The sequence below is a fragment of the Brachionichthys hirsutus genome, chromosome 1, assembly GCF_040956055.1.
Source record: "Brachionichthys hirsutus isolate HB-005 chromosome 1, CSIRO-AGI_Bhir_v1, whole genome shotgun sequence".
NCBI lineage: Eukaryota > Metazoa > Chordata > Actinopteri > Lophiiformes > Brachionichthyidae > Brachionichthys > Brachionichthys hirsutus.
The window spans coordinates 9341984-9356081 of NC_090897.1; the positions used below are offsets into that span (position 1 = coordinate 9341984).

The 14098-nt window shown below is 41.4% G+C and overlaps 3 protein-coding genes across 3 annotated transcripts; 1 reads left to right on the forward strand and 2 right to left on the reverse strand.

The window, feature by feature from the left end:
* Positions 1–763: 763 nt before the first annotated feature.
* Positions 764–3288, reverse strand: crybgx (crystallin beta gamma X). The gene is made up of 6 exons (XM_068741961.1): positions 3245–3288; positions 2962–3010; positions 2631–2752; positions 1832–1967; positions 1574–1713; positions 764–896 (listed from the first exon to the last, which is right to left on the reverse strand). Exons 1-6 carry the CDS (start codon positions 3286–3288, stop codon positions 764–766), a joined length of 624 nt encoding a protein of 207 aa, XP_068598062.1.
* Positions 3289–5229: 1941 nt separating this feature from the next.
* Positions 5230–10694, forward strand: lctla (lactase-like a). The gene is made up of 13 exons (XM_068738475.1): positions 5230–5356; positions 5444–5604; positions 6085–6172; positions 6485–6594; positions 6678–6806; positions 6888–6983; positions 7696–7750; positions 7843–8004; positions 8375–8649; positions 9295–9421; positions 9518–9717; positions 9799–9862; positions 10579–10694. Exons 1-13 carry the CDS (start codon positions 5230–5232, stop codon positions 10692–10694), a joined length of 1710 nt encoding a protein of 569 aa, XP_068594576.1.
* An 844-nt stretch (positions 10695–11538) lies between these two features.
* On the reverse strand, positions 11539–13288 carry LOC137894153 (tripartite motif-containing protein 16-like). The gene is made up of 2 exons (XM_068739631.1): positions 11916–13288; positions 11539–11834 (listed from the first exon to the last, which is right to left on the reverse strand). The coding sequence occupies exons 1-2, from the start codon at positions 13286–13288 to the stop codon at positions 11660–11662; spliced, it is 1548 nt and encodes a 515-aa protein (XP_068595732.1). The 3' UTR covers positions 11539–11659.
* Between the last annotated feature and the right edge of the window lie 810 nt (positions 13289–14098).

Sequence of the window (14098 nt, forward strand, 5' to 3'; positions counted from 1 at the left end):
CCCAACACCAAAAATATTAGGCCAATTGGTTTCGGTATGTTAAATGTTAAATTGTCCATAGGTGTGTGTGTGAATGATTCCCATCGCCAAGAATGTTGTGATGATGAAGGAAGGGAAAACAAAGTTCCTTGTGAGTGTGGATGATGGTAAACAGGATTATTGATTTATTGATTATAGATGAGAGCAATTTAAATGCACTTTTTTTGTCACAGGTGAGTGCTTCTGGGACATAAATCAAACTATGCAGCTGCCATTTTTCAAGGCGGTCCCCTTTGATATTTTAGCAATTTGATGATTGTTTTTCAAGCTTAACATTTGTTCTCAATTTTTAATTAACAAGCACAAAAAAAATTAAAAGCACAAATTTAATTCTTCCAACAGTGGGGGTGTCTATCATTTGGATGCAAAATGTCTTCCTCCTGCGACTGTCCACTGTCCGACATTAAGAGGCTATTTTCTCCCGTGTTCATACACAGTGATACTCAAAAACAGATTCATTTCCACTAAGCTTTGTAGAGGAGCAGGACCGGGTCAAACACAGGACAAAAACAATAATTTGTTTTGTACATCTGGGAAATTTAAAACTTCATATTGCAGAACTTCAACTTTTACTGATCAAATTAACAAAAAAAATCTTTGCGTGAGGTTAAAAGTAATCAAATAGCGGCATGTGTTGTCTTTTCATAGTTTATTACTAAAGTAAGTACATGTGCAAAGCTGACAGGTTCCATGTGTGTGACGGTGGGGGGGTCAGCGCTGTGGTTCAGCTGAAGCGGACTCTCCGCATTGAGCCCACGGTGTTGTTCTGGCTGCCCCAGTCAGAAAAGTTGTTGTAATCACGCTTCTCTAGGATGTAATGAGATCCTCTGTAGTTTGGTTCCTGATACACCGCCCACCTTTACGTGCACAGACACACACACACACACACAAACAGATCAGTATCTTCTGCTGTGAAAGGTAATGGCTTGGCTGATACATGGTAGTGTAAGCAGTTTGCAAACAGAGTGCAGTTAAATAAAACTATAATCTACCAAAATAAGACTAATGACGGAAAAATAAAACGGAAAGATGAGGCTCATATGGGATTATTTTCGTAAATTAAACACTACAAAACTTAAACTCAATTCTAGAACTCAAAGGCAACCAGTGAGGAGAGTGAACTGCAAGCCTCTCAGTTTGAGCTGAACAAAACCAGCATGATCAGAACTCTTCAGTGTTTACTGGACTCTATTATTTCTACTGACTCCAGGTTTTTGATGGTGGTGGCGTGCCATACGGCTGGTGTTCTGAGTTAAGCCTCACGCTGCTTTGGTTTAAACAAAGTCTTGTGTCTTTAAAATTTCACCACAAGAATTGCGATGATTGACTGGTTAATTTAAAAGTGGACAGTAATTTGGATTGTTGAACTGTTTGACACTTTTTTAAAAATCCAAATTCCAACATTTTGCATTCAGCTTCTCACAAGTCCGAATTTCAAAATATGAAAAGAATATGCTGCATTTTAGGACACAACACTTTCTACGCTTAATTCAATACAGTCTTCCTTGGGTATCAGGAGGGATTTTACACTTACGCTCCTCCGAGGACTCGGATCGAGGCGACTCTGTTGAGGCTGTAACGGCTCATCAGGTTGGGAATGTCATCCTGGATCTCCATCTTCTTACCGGAGAAGCCAGCTCGCTCAAACAGCTGAGCTCTGGCAGGGTTATTGTCCTGGAAATAACAGAAATATAGAGCTCAAGCTTTCTTTGAACAAACTGTGCAGAAACATTTTAGATTTCTGGTTGTGTGTGGGTCTATGGTGCAGCTGCTGTTCTTCGGCCTGCTTCACCTGCTTCACAGAACGGACGGAGGAAATGTGGTCGACCTGAGCGCACCACTTGTCGTAGCAGTTGTACTCCCCCCGCTCAGACATGTCCCACAGGTACTGACGGCCCCGGAAGTTCTCATGCTCATAGCCGACCCATCTTCAAAGGAGGGGAGAGAGGCGTTAAAGACGCAGCAGCAGGGAAAGAATACTCACCCCCACGTATAATCAGAAGTCTCTGTCAGCACCGAGCTGCTGATTGTCCTTTTCTTGAACATTTATTGAGCGGTTTGGTAGTTCTGAGCTTGAATTTCCACAATTACAATAAGATCCAAAGTCTATTTTAAATGCGAGATGATAGTCTCTGTCAGGAGAAAATAAACTTCAATGCAGTTTAAATTTAACTTCTGGACTTTTCACCAATGAATTACTAGTATTTTTACCAAATATTCTGGGTTATTTCAGTTGTAGAAAATGTTTTCTTTTAGAAATACAATTTTTGGATTATTTTCTTCATCAAAGTTCACTGAAATTCAATTATATTAATTTCTTCTCAATGACACTACAACAAACCTTATGCTTCCAAATAAGTATATATTTGTAGATTGTTTTCTGAACTACTGGCTTTTATGTGTAAATTCTAATTAACGCATCTATGTTTCCTTTTAATGGTAAAAGAGGGGTGATGAAAAACGTTAAAAGCCACTAAAATATTGTGTGAGATCTTGTCTCTTTTGGACACCTGCGGGTGTTTTTTGGAATGGCCTGTCCATCACTTCAGGTGGTGGTGATGGTGGTGGTGGTGGTGGTGGTGTGGACTTACGCGCCGCCCTCCACTTGCACAGAGTTACATCTCTCAGGGAAGTTCTTGTCACTAAGCCGAGCGCAGTCAGAGCTCAGGTCCAGCCGTCTGCCAGCAAAGTTCCGCTGCTCAAAAAGGGTCACCTGAGGGCAAAGACGCCACAAATGTGATAAAATGTACTTTCAGGTATTTCTTATAATTGATTACTAATATCGAGAAAATAATCATTTATGTGCAATATGACTATACATTGTTGATGATTTTGGGATTATGAGCAGGTGAACAATACACTTTAACTGTTTAAAGAATTACCATGAACCTGAATGGAAGAGGTGGGAATTATTTGACTCACCCTCCCACTGGACCCGTAAAAGGCACGTTGGAGCACAGAACCCAGCTTGCTGTAGATATAGAAGCATTTTAATGGATATTATTTCTCAAACACCAGACTTAGCGCTTAAAACAGACAGTATTAACCGTAAGCATTTATTTTGTGTTCATTTTTTCTCTTATTTCCTCAGATGATTTGGGGAAACTGGTGTTGGCGCCACCTTTGACTGCCAGGGGGGGGGGGGGGGGGGGGGTCTGAATCTGTGTGCCGTGCCCACAGACAGTGCAGAACACCCTCAACATACCTGGTTTGTTGGAATAATCCTGGGAGCTTCGTAAAGATGTTCATGTCAGCTCTGTGAGGCAATGAGAAAGTCCCTTAAATACAGCATGTTGAGGTGAGCCGGCAGCTACCAGAAAGCTCAGAATGGTTCTGGAGCAGTCATCGGGGGCCAGGACACAATTGATATGCTAAACACACAATCACTCTCATGCTCTGTGTGCTCACAGGCTCATTGCAACCGGACAGGGAACAAAAAACATACAAACACACCAACACACACACACATGCATCAGACATACAGAAATACAAACACAAACAAGCAGAGAGTGTTTGCACACACACATAAACTGCACACTAACATATAGGTATGAGAGTGCAGTGCCAACACTTTTGGGTTTGAGCAATTCAGCAGTTCTGTCAACCGTGCATAATTATAATAGTTGTATTCAAGCATTGTGTGGGGCCAGCTCCAGCTCACTTTATTCACTGTAGAGGTCATGACCCTACAAGGGACTGCTGTCAATGGGGGCCCCTCTGCAGCAGATACGGTTGTTATCTATGAGTGTGGGCAATTTGCTGGACCTGGATCCAAAAGAAAATCCAGATCCATCACGCTGGTGATGGTGATCTTTCCCAGTTGCTGTACTTTAACAATAGTCCTACAAAACCTCCAGCAGGGACCGGTATCAGTTCAGATGGGTTTCATTGTTTTGTATTTCACCAAAGCTATTTGCTGTATTTCCATAAAACTGAAGCTTGATGGAAGTGTGTGTTCTGCTGAGTGGCATGAGTTCTGCTGCTGTTGGTTGTTCTGGAGGCAGGACTACTCAAAAATAAATATACAGAGTTTGAAATAATTTGAAGATGTGCCCGTTTGATCAAACTTATCACACGGCATTCTACAGTCTCGATTACCTGGTAAATAGCAAGTGAATCTTGATCACTGCTGATGGGTAAAATGCTGAAAAAGCCCTTAAACGTATAACAAAAACAAGCGTAGTGTAAATCTCTATCTGATTATTTGTCTCACTGGTTGTTTCTATTACAGCGTCCAACCTAAGTACAACGCTTTACACAAATACAGGCTTGTTCTTCTTTTTGCTCTTTTACTGTTATCTATCCACATTGATCGTTCTTCAGTGGCAGTGTTATTTATTGTATTATAAATTCCTATTACACACATAAAATTTTAACATCAAGCTTTGTTGAACTGGACATCTGACTAACTTTACTAACTTTGCTTACAGTGACAAACTCCTTCCTTTTCCAAAAGAATCTTCGACCACAGCAAATTTATGCTCACACTTCAGTGACTTCAAATGAAGGCATACACAGTGCATGCATGGTGTTGGGGGGGGGGGGGGGGTTGCTCTCTGTGTGCTGATGAATAGCAGAAACCGGGATGCCTCACTCTGTTTTCTTTCTGTAACATCAGCGCTGAAGCTGCCAGCAACACGAGGGAGCGTGAATTGTTTGCAGAAGCTTGGTGGCGTTTCTTGCATTTTGGAGCCGTTTCCAGAGGAGACAAAGGCAGCAGGTCAGACGGCTATATGTGGGACTGAGTGAGGCAGCCCGGGTTTTGGGAGCAAAGCGGCACAGGCGTTATCCAGGAGCGGTCAGGCAACCTCGACTTTCTAATCTTGGTTGAACTTTTACACTGTTAAAGACACAACAGCTTGAAATGTCTCTCGTCTTGACAGTGCTGGACAAGTTGGCTTATTTTCTGTCTTTGATTGGGTTTTGTCTCAGTGTGTCTAAAAGCTGGCTCAAATGAAACTAGATTCCATTTTTGGCTGTTTTTACACTGCATTTAGACAGGTTTGTGTTTGGAAGGCTTTACTCAAACCCCATGGACACCTGAAACCTCTGTGTGAGTTTCAGAATATTTTTTTTTAACACCTGTATGTTCCCTAGGACAGACATGCAGGACAGATTCCTTGATATCTGTGATATCCATTGTAATATTGTCCTTTAGGTGTGAAGACAGTGAGTTTCTTGACAACTATCATGCTGCAGTGGTGCATCCTGAGGCCCTACATGGTGCTTGCTCTGGTGCTGTGTGTGTCAGCCAACGATGACTTTGACTGGACGAAGAATGAAAGAACATCGTTCTACTTTGGCACATTTCCGACTGGTATGACAATTGATTAAACACAAGACAGCCCTGACAAACCCTTTGACAAGCTCTCTTGTGACGTTTGTTTTGTGTTACTCTCTGCAGGATTCTCCTGGGGAGCCGGGACCTCTGCCTATCAGACTGAAGGAGCTTGGAATGTAGATGGGAAAGGAATGAGCATCTGGGATGCATTTTCCCACAAAAAAGGGAACATATTTGCAAATGGCACGGGAGACTCCTCCTGTGAGGGATACTACAAATTCAAGGTGATGCAGAGAAAACTCGTTTTACTCCAGAAAAGATGGGGCTGAGTTTTAAGAAGCCTCTCTGTGCACAATAACGGTATATTCTGTATTACTTTGTTATGACTCATGGTCAGAACGGATTGAGAGATTACATCAAATATGCTCCATGATTTAAGACTCATGTACTTATATTGGTTTTTGTGGGATTTCAGTTATGGGAGATGCCCAATTGGTTTAATTCATTTGCAGAATTCACTATTGACTCATAAGAAACTAAATACAACCCCATGCGTCCTACACTATGGATTATTTACAGTTTAACCAGTAGATGAAATGAGTAACTGGGTCATGATTGCTGTTGGGGTTTTTTATTTATTCTTTGTGCTTTGAGCAGCATCGCGCCATCAGCATCTATCATATTCAAACCTGGAACGATCCTTTCTGTTCTTGTCTTTAGCATCAAATGAGCTACAACATGCTTTCTGATGTTTGTTTTTTCAGGATGACATTTCCCTGATGAAGGAGATGAAGCTGAATCACTATCGTTTCTCCATTTCCTGGCCAAGGATTTTACCAAGTGGACTGAAAAGTAACTACACACCTGTCTATTTGTCTTTTGTTGGCATTTTCAGTTTTATTGTAGTGTAATGTCTTTCTTTACCGAATCATTTCATTTTTAATTATTCTTTTTTTTGTCTAGTTTTGTCTAAAAATAGCGTTAAGATAACCTAAAAGATCTAATCCAGAAACAATCTACAGATTGACTCTAAGAACCGGTGAATGGCAGATTTCATTGGCATTTCCAAATAATCAGTGCATCAAATAATAATTGATTAAGTCTCAATGATCATTAAATGTATATTAAAACGAACTCCATCTTATCCACCTTGAACTCTTTCAGACGAACGCATCAATGAGAAAGGAATCAAATATTATGACGAGTTGATAAACGTGCTGCTGGACAACAAGATCACGCCTGTCGTTACACTGTACCACTGGGATTTACCTCAGGTGACAACAAGACATTTGGTATTCCGTTCCCATGTCACGACGGGACGTTACAGCGTGGATGATTAACGGGTCGAACTCTCTAGGTCTTGCAGGAGAAATATGGAGGCTGGCAGAACATCAGCATGGTGGACTACTTCAATGACTTTGCAAACTTGTGCTTTGAGAGATTTGGAAACAGAGTGAAGTACTGGATCACTTTCAGCAATCCGTGGGTAGGTCATGAGGAGAACAGGCGCATTCATCGTCCTTTGAACAGTGTGTTTTATTTGTATATTGCTGGGTTGTGCTTTCAGTCTGTTGCTGTGGAAGGGTATGAAACCGGGGAGCATGCACCCGGATTGAAGCTGAGGGGGGGCGGAGCTTACAAAGCTGCACACCACATCATAAAGGTCAAACTCAAGAGAGGCTGATTTTTGCTGTCGTCAAAGGGAAACCTGGCTTCAGTCCATACGTAGCTTTGTTTGTTTGCTGGTCAGCAGGTTTATGAAAGGATCCAGGAATGTTTTTGTGGATTGGACTACAGAGCATGATTCACATTTTCCTCATTACTATTGAATAATTATGTAGATATTTTAAAAAAAATGTAAAGTACAGCAAAATAAATACAATGTCAAATTATAAAATATTATGGCAACAGCATTTTACTATTAAACATTAGATTTATTAATCTAGATTATAGAAAAGACAAATGATTTTCTATTTATCCAGACAAACTTTTAAAAAATTCTAATTGAAAAAAACTAATATTTATTTTGAAAAGGAAAATAAATAGCACCTTTGGATGGTATGTGTGATTGCTTTCAATGCAGTTGACATGCTTTCTTTATTATGCCTAAAAGTGGACATTTTTCAAATCTTAACTAGCTAAGACAATGCCTACGTCAGAATGCTGCAATCCCATTTCTGAAATCTCTTGCTTAAAACTTGTAAATTATTTAATGTTCAAGCTTTGTATATTGTTCATTTATATTTATAAGCAGCTGTTGAAACGGTCCTGAATATTTGATATTTGCTACTAAAAAAGAAATAAATTAATGTCAACTTTCTACTATTTGCTAATCAACAGGCGTCAGTGACACTTCTTTTCCGTCTTTGACACAGGCACATGCCAAAGTTTGGCACACTTATGACATGCAGTGGCGAAGCAAACAAAAAGGTAAAGATAAAAACTGTCCTTTTGTTGTATTTGGGGATTGAAGATTCATTTCCACTCTGCTGGACAGTAACGTTGCTTGTCTGTGAGTTCAGGCCTGGTGGGGATCTCACTAACAGCTGACTGGGGGGAACCTGTGGACATCAGCAACCAGAGGGACATTGAAGCTGCAGATAGATACATGCAGTTCTACTTGGGATGGTTTGCTACGCCCCTCTTTCGTGGAGACTACCCCCAGGTTATGAAAGATTATATTGGTATGTTAGAGTCAAATACGTTAGAGTGATCAATCATGTGTTATTTTTCTTTTGCGGATTAAAGTAGTTACACATTTTCAATGACGGTGATGCCAATAATTTCTGGATTACAAATTAATGTTTTCAAGGTCATGAAAAATAGTATTTTACTAGTAGTTTCTTTAGACACCTGCATAAATATAAATAAATATTCACTGTGTTGTTTAAATGGATCAAATGAATGTCTGTTTGCTTACATTGAATGTGTGACTAACTTTTGCACAGATTTCTTTCAGTATCTATGGAAGCCTCCTCACTACATGAATAAAAGAAAATTACTTTGCTGTTAGTTGTTGTTTTGTAATTAAATCCATTGAACTTTCATCTTTAGGCAGGAAGAGCGGCCAGCAGGGCCTGGGAGCTTCACGGCTTCCTATCTTCTCACCCCAGGACAAGAGTTACATTAAGGGAACCTGTGACTTCTTAGGCCTGGCCCATTTCACTACTCGCTATGTCACCGTGAAAAATTACCCATCAGGCCTTGGAGATAGCTACTTTGCAGATCGGGACCTTGCTGAGCTGGTAGACCCTCAGTGGCCCGATCCTGGTTCTGAATGGCTCTATGCGGTTCCCTGGGGCTTCCGACGCTTGCTGAACTTTATCAAGGTAAATGACACAAATCTAAATAAAGTCTAAATATTCACATTTTATTGAATAAAGTGTAAAAAATAAGTTTTGTTTTGGAAAATGTAATGTGATATGCACGTGTAGCATTCAAGTGATACATTCTTGGCTCCTGTATTGCAAAATTTTGGGATGTTTGACTGAAACTATGGAATAGTTTTGGGAAGAAACATACGTGATCAAATATTCCAGCAAGTAGGATTTAGTTCAATTGATTGCAACCATGGACTGAAAAACATAAATGTATAACAGTCTACCTGACGTCAGCCAAACTGAAGGCCCATTTTGATGCTTCATGAGGCGCCATGTGTCACTCCCTTGGCAGTTTTGCATTGGCTTCAGTTTTTCAGCCGCGGAGGTTACTGCTGTGTTGCAACCAACTGAGCAACCGTCCTCTTACCCGCCATACGGGATTATAAACTAATAAGAAAACATGAATATAAAGCTCGACTTCTGACGCTAAATCCTCCACGTTGGATTTTTAATCCTTTATGGGCAACCACTGAAATAATTTGAAATACAGACTTTGAGTGTTATTGGAGGATATAGCAACACTTTATTTCTGTTATATTTATTTTAATTCAATGTCATGTAGAAAATGAGTGTCACTTTGTAACTCCATTACAGACCCAGTATGGAAACCCCATGATATATGTGACAGAAAATGGTGTGTCAGAGAAGATGCTTTGCACAGACCTCTGTGATGACTGGAGGATGAAGTACTTCAAGGATTACATCAATGAAATGCTCAAAGGTGGAACTACAACTCTATAGAGATATTATTACCGTATATATGAAGGATTTTACTGCCTGAGGTATAAATATGTTTGTTGTCTGTTTTGTTAAACAGCTATTAAGGATGGGGTGAATGTGAAGGGCTACACCGCCTGGTCTCTCCTTGACAACTTTGAGTGGGATGAAGGGTACTCTGAGCGGTTCGGCCTGTACTATGTGGACTTCAGGAACAAAAACAAGCCTCGCTATCCAAAGGCCTCTGTCCAGTTCTATAAACGCATCATCAGCTCTAATGGCTTTCCTAATCAGAGAGAGGTAAATCACACACCCCACCTTAAAAACAAAAGCAATCCTGGAGCAGAACAAGTTGTTGATTGTTTTGTTGGATCTGTACAGGTGGAGAGTTGGAAGAGAAAAGCCGTAGAAAGTTGCACCTCCAGTAACCAGCTCCTGGCTGCAGGTCGGTGCTAAAGATGTAGTATATGAGCTAGATGGGGCAAAACAAAGGAAAATTCTGACTCGAGGTTGTTCTGCTATCTAACAGGGTTTTTCTTTGTTTTGCCCCTCCAGCTAGAAGAAAGTCTCGAGAAAATCAGGAACATGCAGGAATGCAAAAGTCTTGGCCAGTGCATGATGAAGTTTAGGTGCAAATGTTCTTATGCTACGCTATCTTACAATTAAATTCTTCTTCAGGTAAATGTGACATTTACGCCTCCACATTACATTAACAGCTCAGCTGCAGATATTTGTCACTTTGCAGATTAAAGGACAAGTTTCCCCAAAAGTGAAAATTTGTAATCATTTTCATCGCTCAAATCATTTTTTTTTCCATATGATTGGAATATTTGTTAAAAATAAATCATTATCATTTTGAAAGGAAAGAGCACGCTCTGGATCAACACCAAAATGTAATGTATTTTGCTAAATTTGGTTGATGTCCTTTAAACTAACCCTGAGTCAAAAAAACAAGCAACCAAATTAACTAACAAACTAATGGACACAGGCGAAAACATAACTTCTGATTGGTGGTATTGGTAAAGTAAAAGTACACACACAAAAAACCCCACCATAGAATGTATTTTCCTGTACATTTAATTCGGTGAAAGATGTTTCCAGTGATTTAAAGCTGGATCTGTAAACATCACATTTACTTACTTTTCCATTGATGTGTTCCAGATCCATTGATAGGTCACATGGAGATGGTCACAGAGATTGTGGTTCCAACCGTGTGCACGCTCTGCATCCTCCTGAGTGCAGTCTTCCTCATGTTCCTGCTGCGTGGACGTCTCTGAAGGATAAGAGTGATTTCTAAACGGTAAAACTCTATCCAGTCTGGTGTATGTTGTTAAACTGTCTTGCTGCATCATCAGTACATACATATAACTTTGCTATTCAATAAATGTTTATGCTACATATTTAATAATTTATTTTATAGAGTTCATGTAATTAAAAAATATGTGATGCAATGTTAACATGAAAAATCTATTTATGTACAATAAATAATTTTTTATGGTCAAAATGCCAATACCAACTACCGGTAAACTAAAGGGTCGCCCTGATTCTGGACTGCGGTGACATGTCGTTTCTGGCTAGTTGGGCAAACACACTTTCATCGCTGGTGGTTTGTTGGTTTGTTGCTCTGATTTTTGTTATTCCTGATGCAAATAAATCATCTGCTCAACATGATGCTACAGATACTGAAACCACCAAAGATTTGAAAAGACTACAAAGAAGTGACAGAACTTGAACAACAGACAGGGAAGAGAACTTCAAGAGGAAACGCTGAAGGGAAGCCTCGGATGATTAATTAAATAAATTCATTGGGAAATCGCTCTGGGGTGCAGGTTATCTGTGAGGAACTATCGCAAGGAAGGCAGCTGACCGGCCAAACACAAAAGTAGAATGTTTGTAGAACAAATATGAAGAATAATGATCGTGTAGCACGCTCAGCTTCCTGTCTGGGGGATCTGCCAGTGATGGCTCTGGTGACTCTCTGTAGTAATCTGTCATAAATCAATAAATCTAAACCAATAATCAATAACACACATGCACCAGTTTTATGCTCACATTGGCTTCTCATTTTCTCCATCAGCTTTGTGATACTCTGCAATGAAGATGAGGACAAATTACTCTGTTCATATTGTTTATTGATTATGTTCAGTTTGTTCACACATCCCATTGATACAATCTGTAAATGACTCAGCCCTGGGCGACAAACACAAAGACAAAATGAGTTAAAACTGTCTGTCGGTTCAAGTTAACACAATTCAGCAGTCGCTTTATAATAGAAAAGCCGCAGTCCGGCGTAGAGAGGCTGAGTGAACGTCGTCTGGACTCGGTGGAGGAGAGTCATGGTTTCAGAGATGCTGTAGAAGGACACAATTCCTGCACTGTGATCCAAGTACACTCCGACTCTGGAGGAATGAGGACCCGAGACAGGAGTCAGGATTCTGTTGTAATAAAACTGGTATTTGTTTGCCACACAATCTAACATCCAAGATTGGTCATTTCCTCCAAATCGACATTCATCTGACCTCCCTGCTCTGCTGATATTCTTGTATGCGACTGCTACACCACACCCCCCACCTCGCCATTCCACCTCCCAGTAACGGCGTCCGATCAGCCGCTCTCGACTCAGAACCTGCCACCAATCGGTGAATCTGTCTGGGTGCTGAGAGAGACCTTGCTCTTGACTCATTCTTGTTACCTTTCTGTCGCCCTCTGATAGCAGCAGCAGCGCGTGTGCTGTATTCGGATCCAGTGTGATCTCACGTGAATATTTGAAGAACTCAGCTCTGGTCTTGGGCTCCGGTTGTGGCAGGAAAACATCAACGTTGTTCACCGTCACTGAGATGTTTGTCCCTCCCTCCACCAGGATGTGCTGTAGTTGATCTCTGAGCTCGGACACAGCAACCATCACATCCTCAAAGTATCTAAAAGGGTAGTTACTGATGCTGGATGAGAGTGTCGGGTCACTGACCACTGACTGCGAGGGGTGGTGCAGGAAGTGTTCGTGATCCTCTACGTGTGAGAGCTGCTCCGCCCCCATGCCGTTCCTCCTCCTCAACTCGGCGATCTCCTGCTCCAGCTTCTCCTGGAGTTCTTTGACTCGGCTAACTTCAGTTTGCTGCTGGGCTCTGACCTGCTGCTTTACATCACACTTCATTTTCTCCACAAGACACATCAGATCAGTGAAGATCCTCTCACTGTCCTCCACGGCTTTATCGGCAGAACCATCGATACCCTCCACCTTCTGCTGGAGTCTCTGCTGGATCTGTAGTCCACTCACCTTGAGCTCTGCCGGCTTCTCGGTCCACTCTGCAGCAGCTGAGACTGTGGCATGGCCTTCATGTTCCTCCACAGAACACAGATGACAGATACCCTGCTGATCGGTGCGACAGAACAGCTGCATCACCTCACTACGATTCGGGCGCCTTTCCTGAAGTGTCTTTGATGGCTCCACCAGCTTGTGTTTGGTGAATGAAGCTTCCTCTAAATGAGGCTGGAGATGTTTTTCACAGTAGGAGACCAGGCAGACTGCACAGGACTTGATGGCTTTCAGTTTTCTCACAGTGCAGAGGTCGCAGGTCACATCTTTAGGGACGGCGTGGCGTTGATCAGCCGGAGCATCTCGTGGTCCAGTCTTAAGTTTCTCCACCAAAACTGCTAAGATGGTGTTTTTCTCCAGGACAGGCTTCGGCCTGAATGTCTTCCTGCACTTAGGACACCTGTAGATTTTCTTCTTTCCCTCATCATCCCAGTGACTTTTAATACAGCTCATACAGTAGGTGTGTCCACAGGGAACGGTCACTGGGTCCTTCAGTAGATCCGCACAGACGGAACAAGACAAGGCTTCTTGTTCCAGGCGAACTCCTTTCTGGGCCATTTCACCTCTCGGTGGCAAACGAGTGTCTGAGATTCACTTCCTGATGACTGAAAGCATTTGTCATCTAAACTGAACCAGTTTGTTTGTGGCGTCACCACATGGTCACACCCATCTTCATTCTGTAGATGTGAAAGGGGAGGGAGGGGGTTAATCAAGCTTTGACACATTTCATTAAGAGGAGCAGCTCTGTGGAACTCAATGCTACGTCCTCGTTACCGCCGCCAAGGAGGTTATGTTTTTGCCACACGAGCCAAAACAATGTTACTATGTTTGTTGAGAAGGGATCCCTGAATGTGATGAAATACAACTGACCTCATTCAAAATGTCAAAACACAAGTAATCAATTCATAGGTAGGTAGGCGTCAACAAATTTAAAATGTTTGCATTGTCCCTAAACAATTAGAAAGAAAACTGCAATGGAAAGAAGTTAAATCTCTCAATGAGGGTAACAAATATAGAAATAAAAATTACAGATACCATGGGGATATCTAATTATACTGTGCGTACTGCATACTTCCCGCATGACGTCAGAGGCTGAATGTTTTCCCCCTGTAGTTTGTCTTACAGGGAGAGGGACAGAACGCGCCAACGGTATGACCGAGGCTGTATTAGTGATGGGATATTGATACCTCAAGGACCGTATTGAGTATTGACACATTACACAAACTGTGTAGACACTGTATTGCCACTGTGTTGGTCACTCAACAGTGACCTCTGCTGTAGATCTAAAATCATTGCAGGTAAACAATTAAAATGGGGAAAAAAGATGGAGAAACTCGCATGCTGTAAAACAACATTAGCCTGTGAAAT

Bases quoted from the DNA above. Each gene is read 5' to 3' on its own strand.
- LOC137894153 (XM_068739631.1), bottom strand. From the start codon at position 13,288: ATGGCCCAGAAAGGAGTTCGCCTGGAACAAGAAGCCTTGTCTTGTTCC. The intron at 11,835-11,915 runs AGGAAATGACCA...GACTCCTGTCTC, and splicing joins TCAGATGAATGTCGATTTGG to GGGTCCTCATTCCTCCAGAG.
- crybgx (XM_068741961.1), bottom strand. From the start codon at position 3,288: ATGAACATCTTTACGAAGCTCCCAGGATTATTCCAACAAACCAG. The intron at 2,753-2,961 runs GTGAGTCAAATA...CTTTGCCCTCAG, and splicing joins TTTACGGGTCCAGTGGGAGG to GTGACCCTTTTTGAGCAGCG. The intron at 1,714-1,831 runs GTGAAGCAGGCC...TGTTATTTCCAG, and splicing joins CCGTCCGTTCTGTGAAGCAG to GACAATAACCCTGCCAGAGC.
- lctla (XM_068738475.1), top strand. From the start codon at position 5,230: ATGCTGCAGTGGTGCATCCTGAGGCCCTACATGGTGCTTGCTCTGGTG. The intron at 6,807-6,887 runs GTAGGTCATGAG...TTGTGCTTTCAG, and splicing joins TCACTTTCAGCAATCCGTGG to TCTGTTGCTGTGGAAGGGTA. The intron at 9,863-10,578 runs GTCGGTGCTAAA...GATGTGTTCCAG, and splicing joins TAACCAGCTCCTGGCTGCAG to ATCCATTGATAGGTCACATG.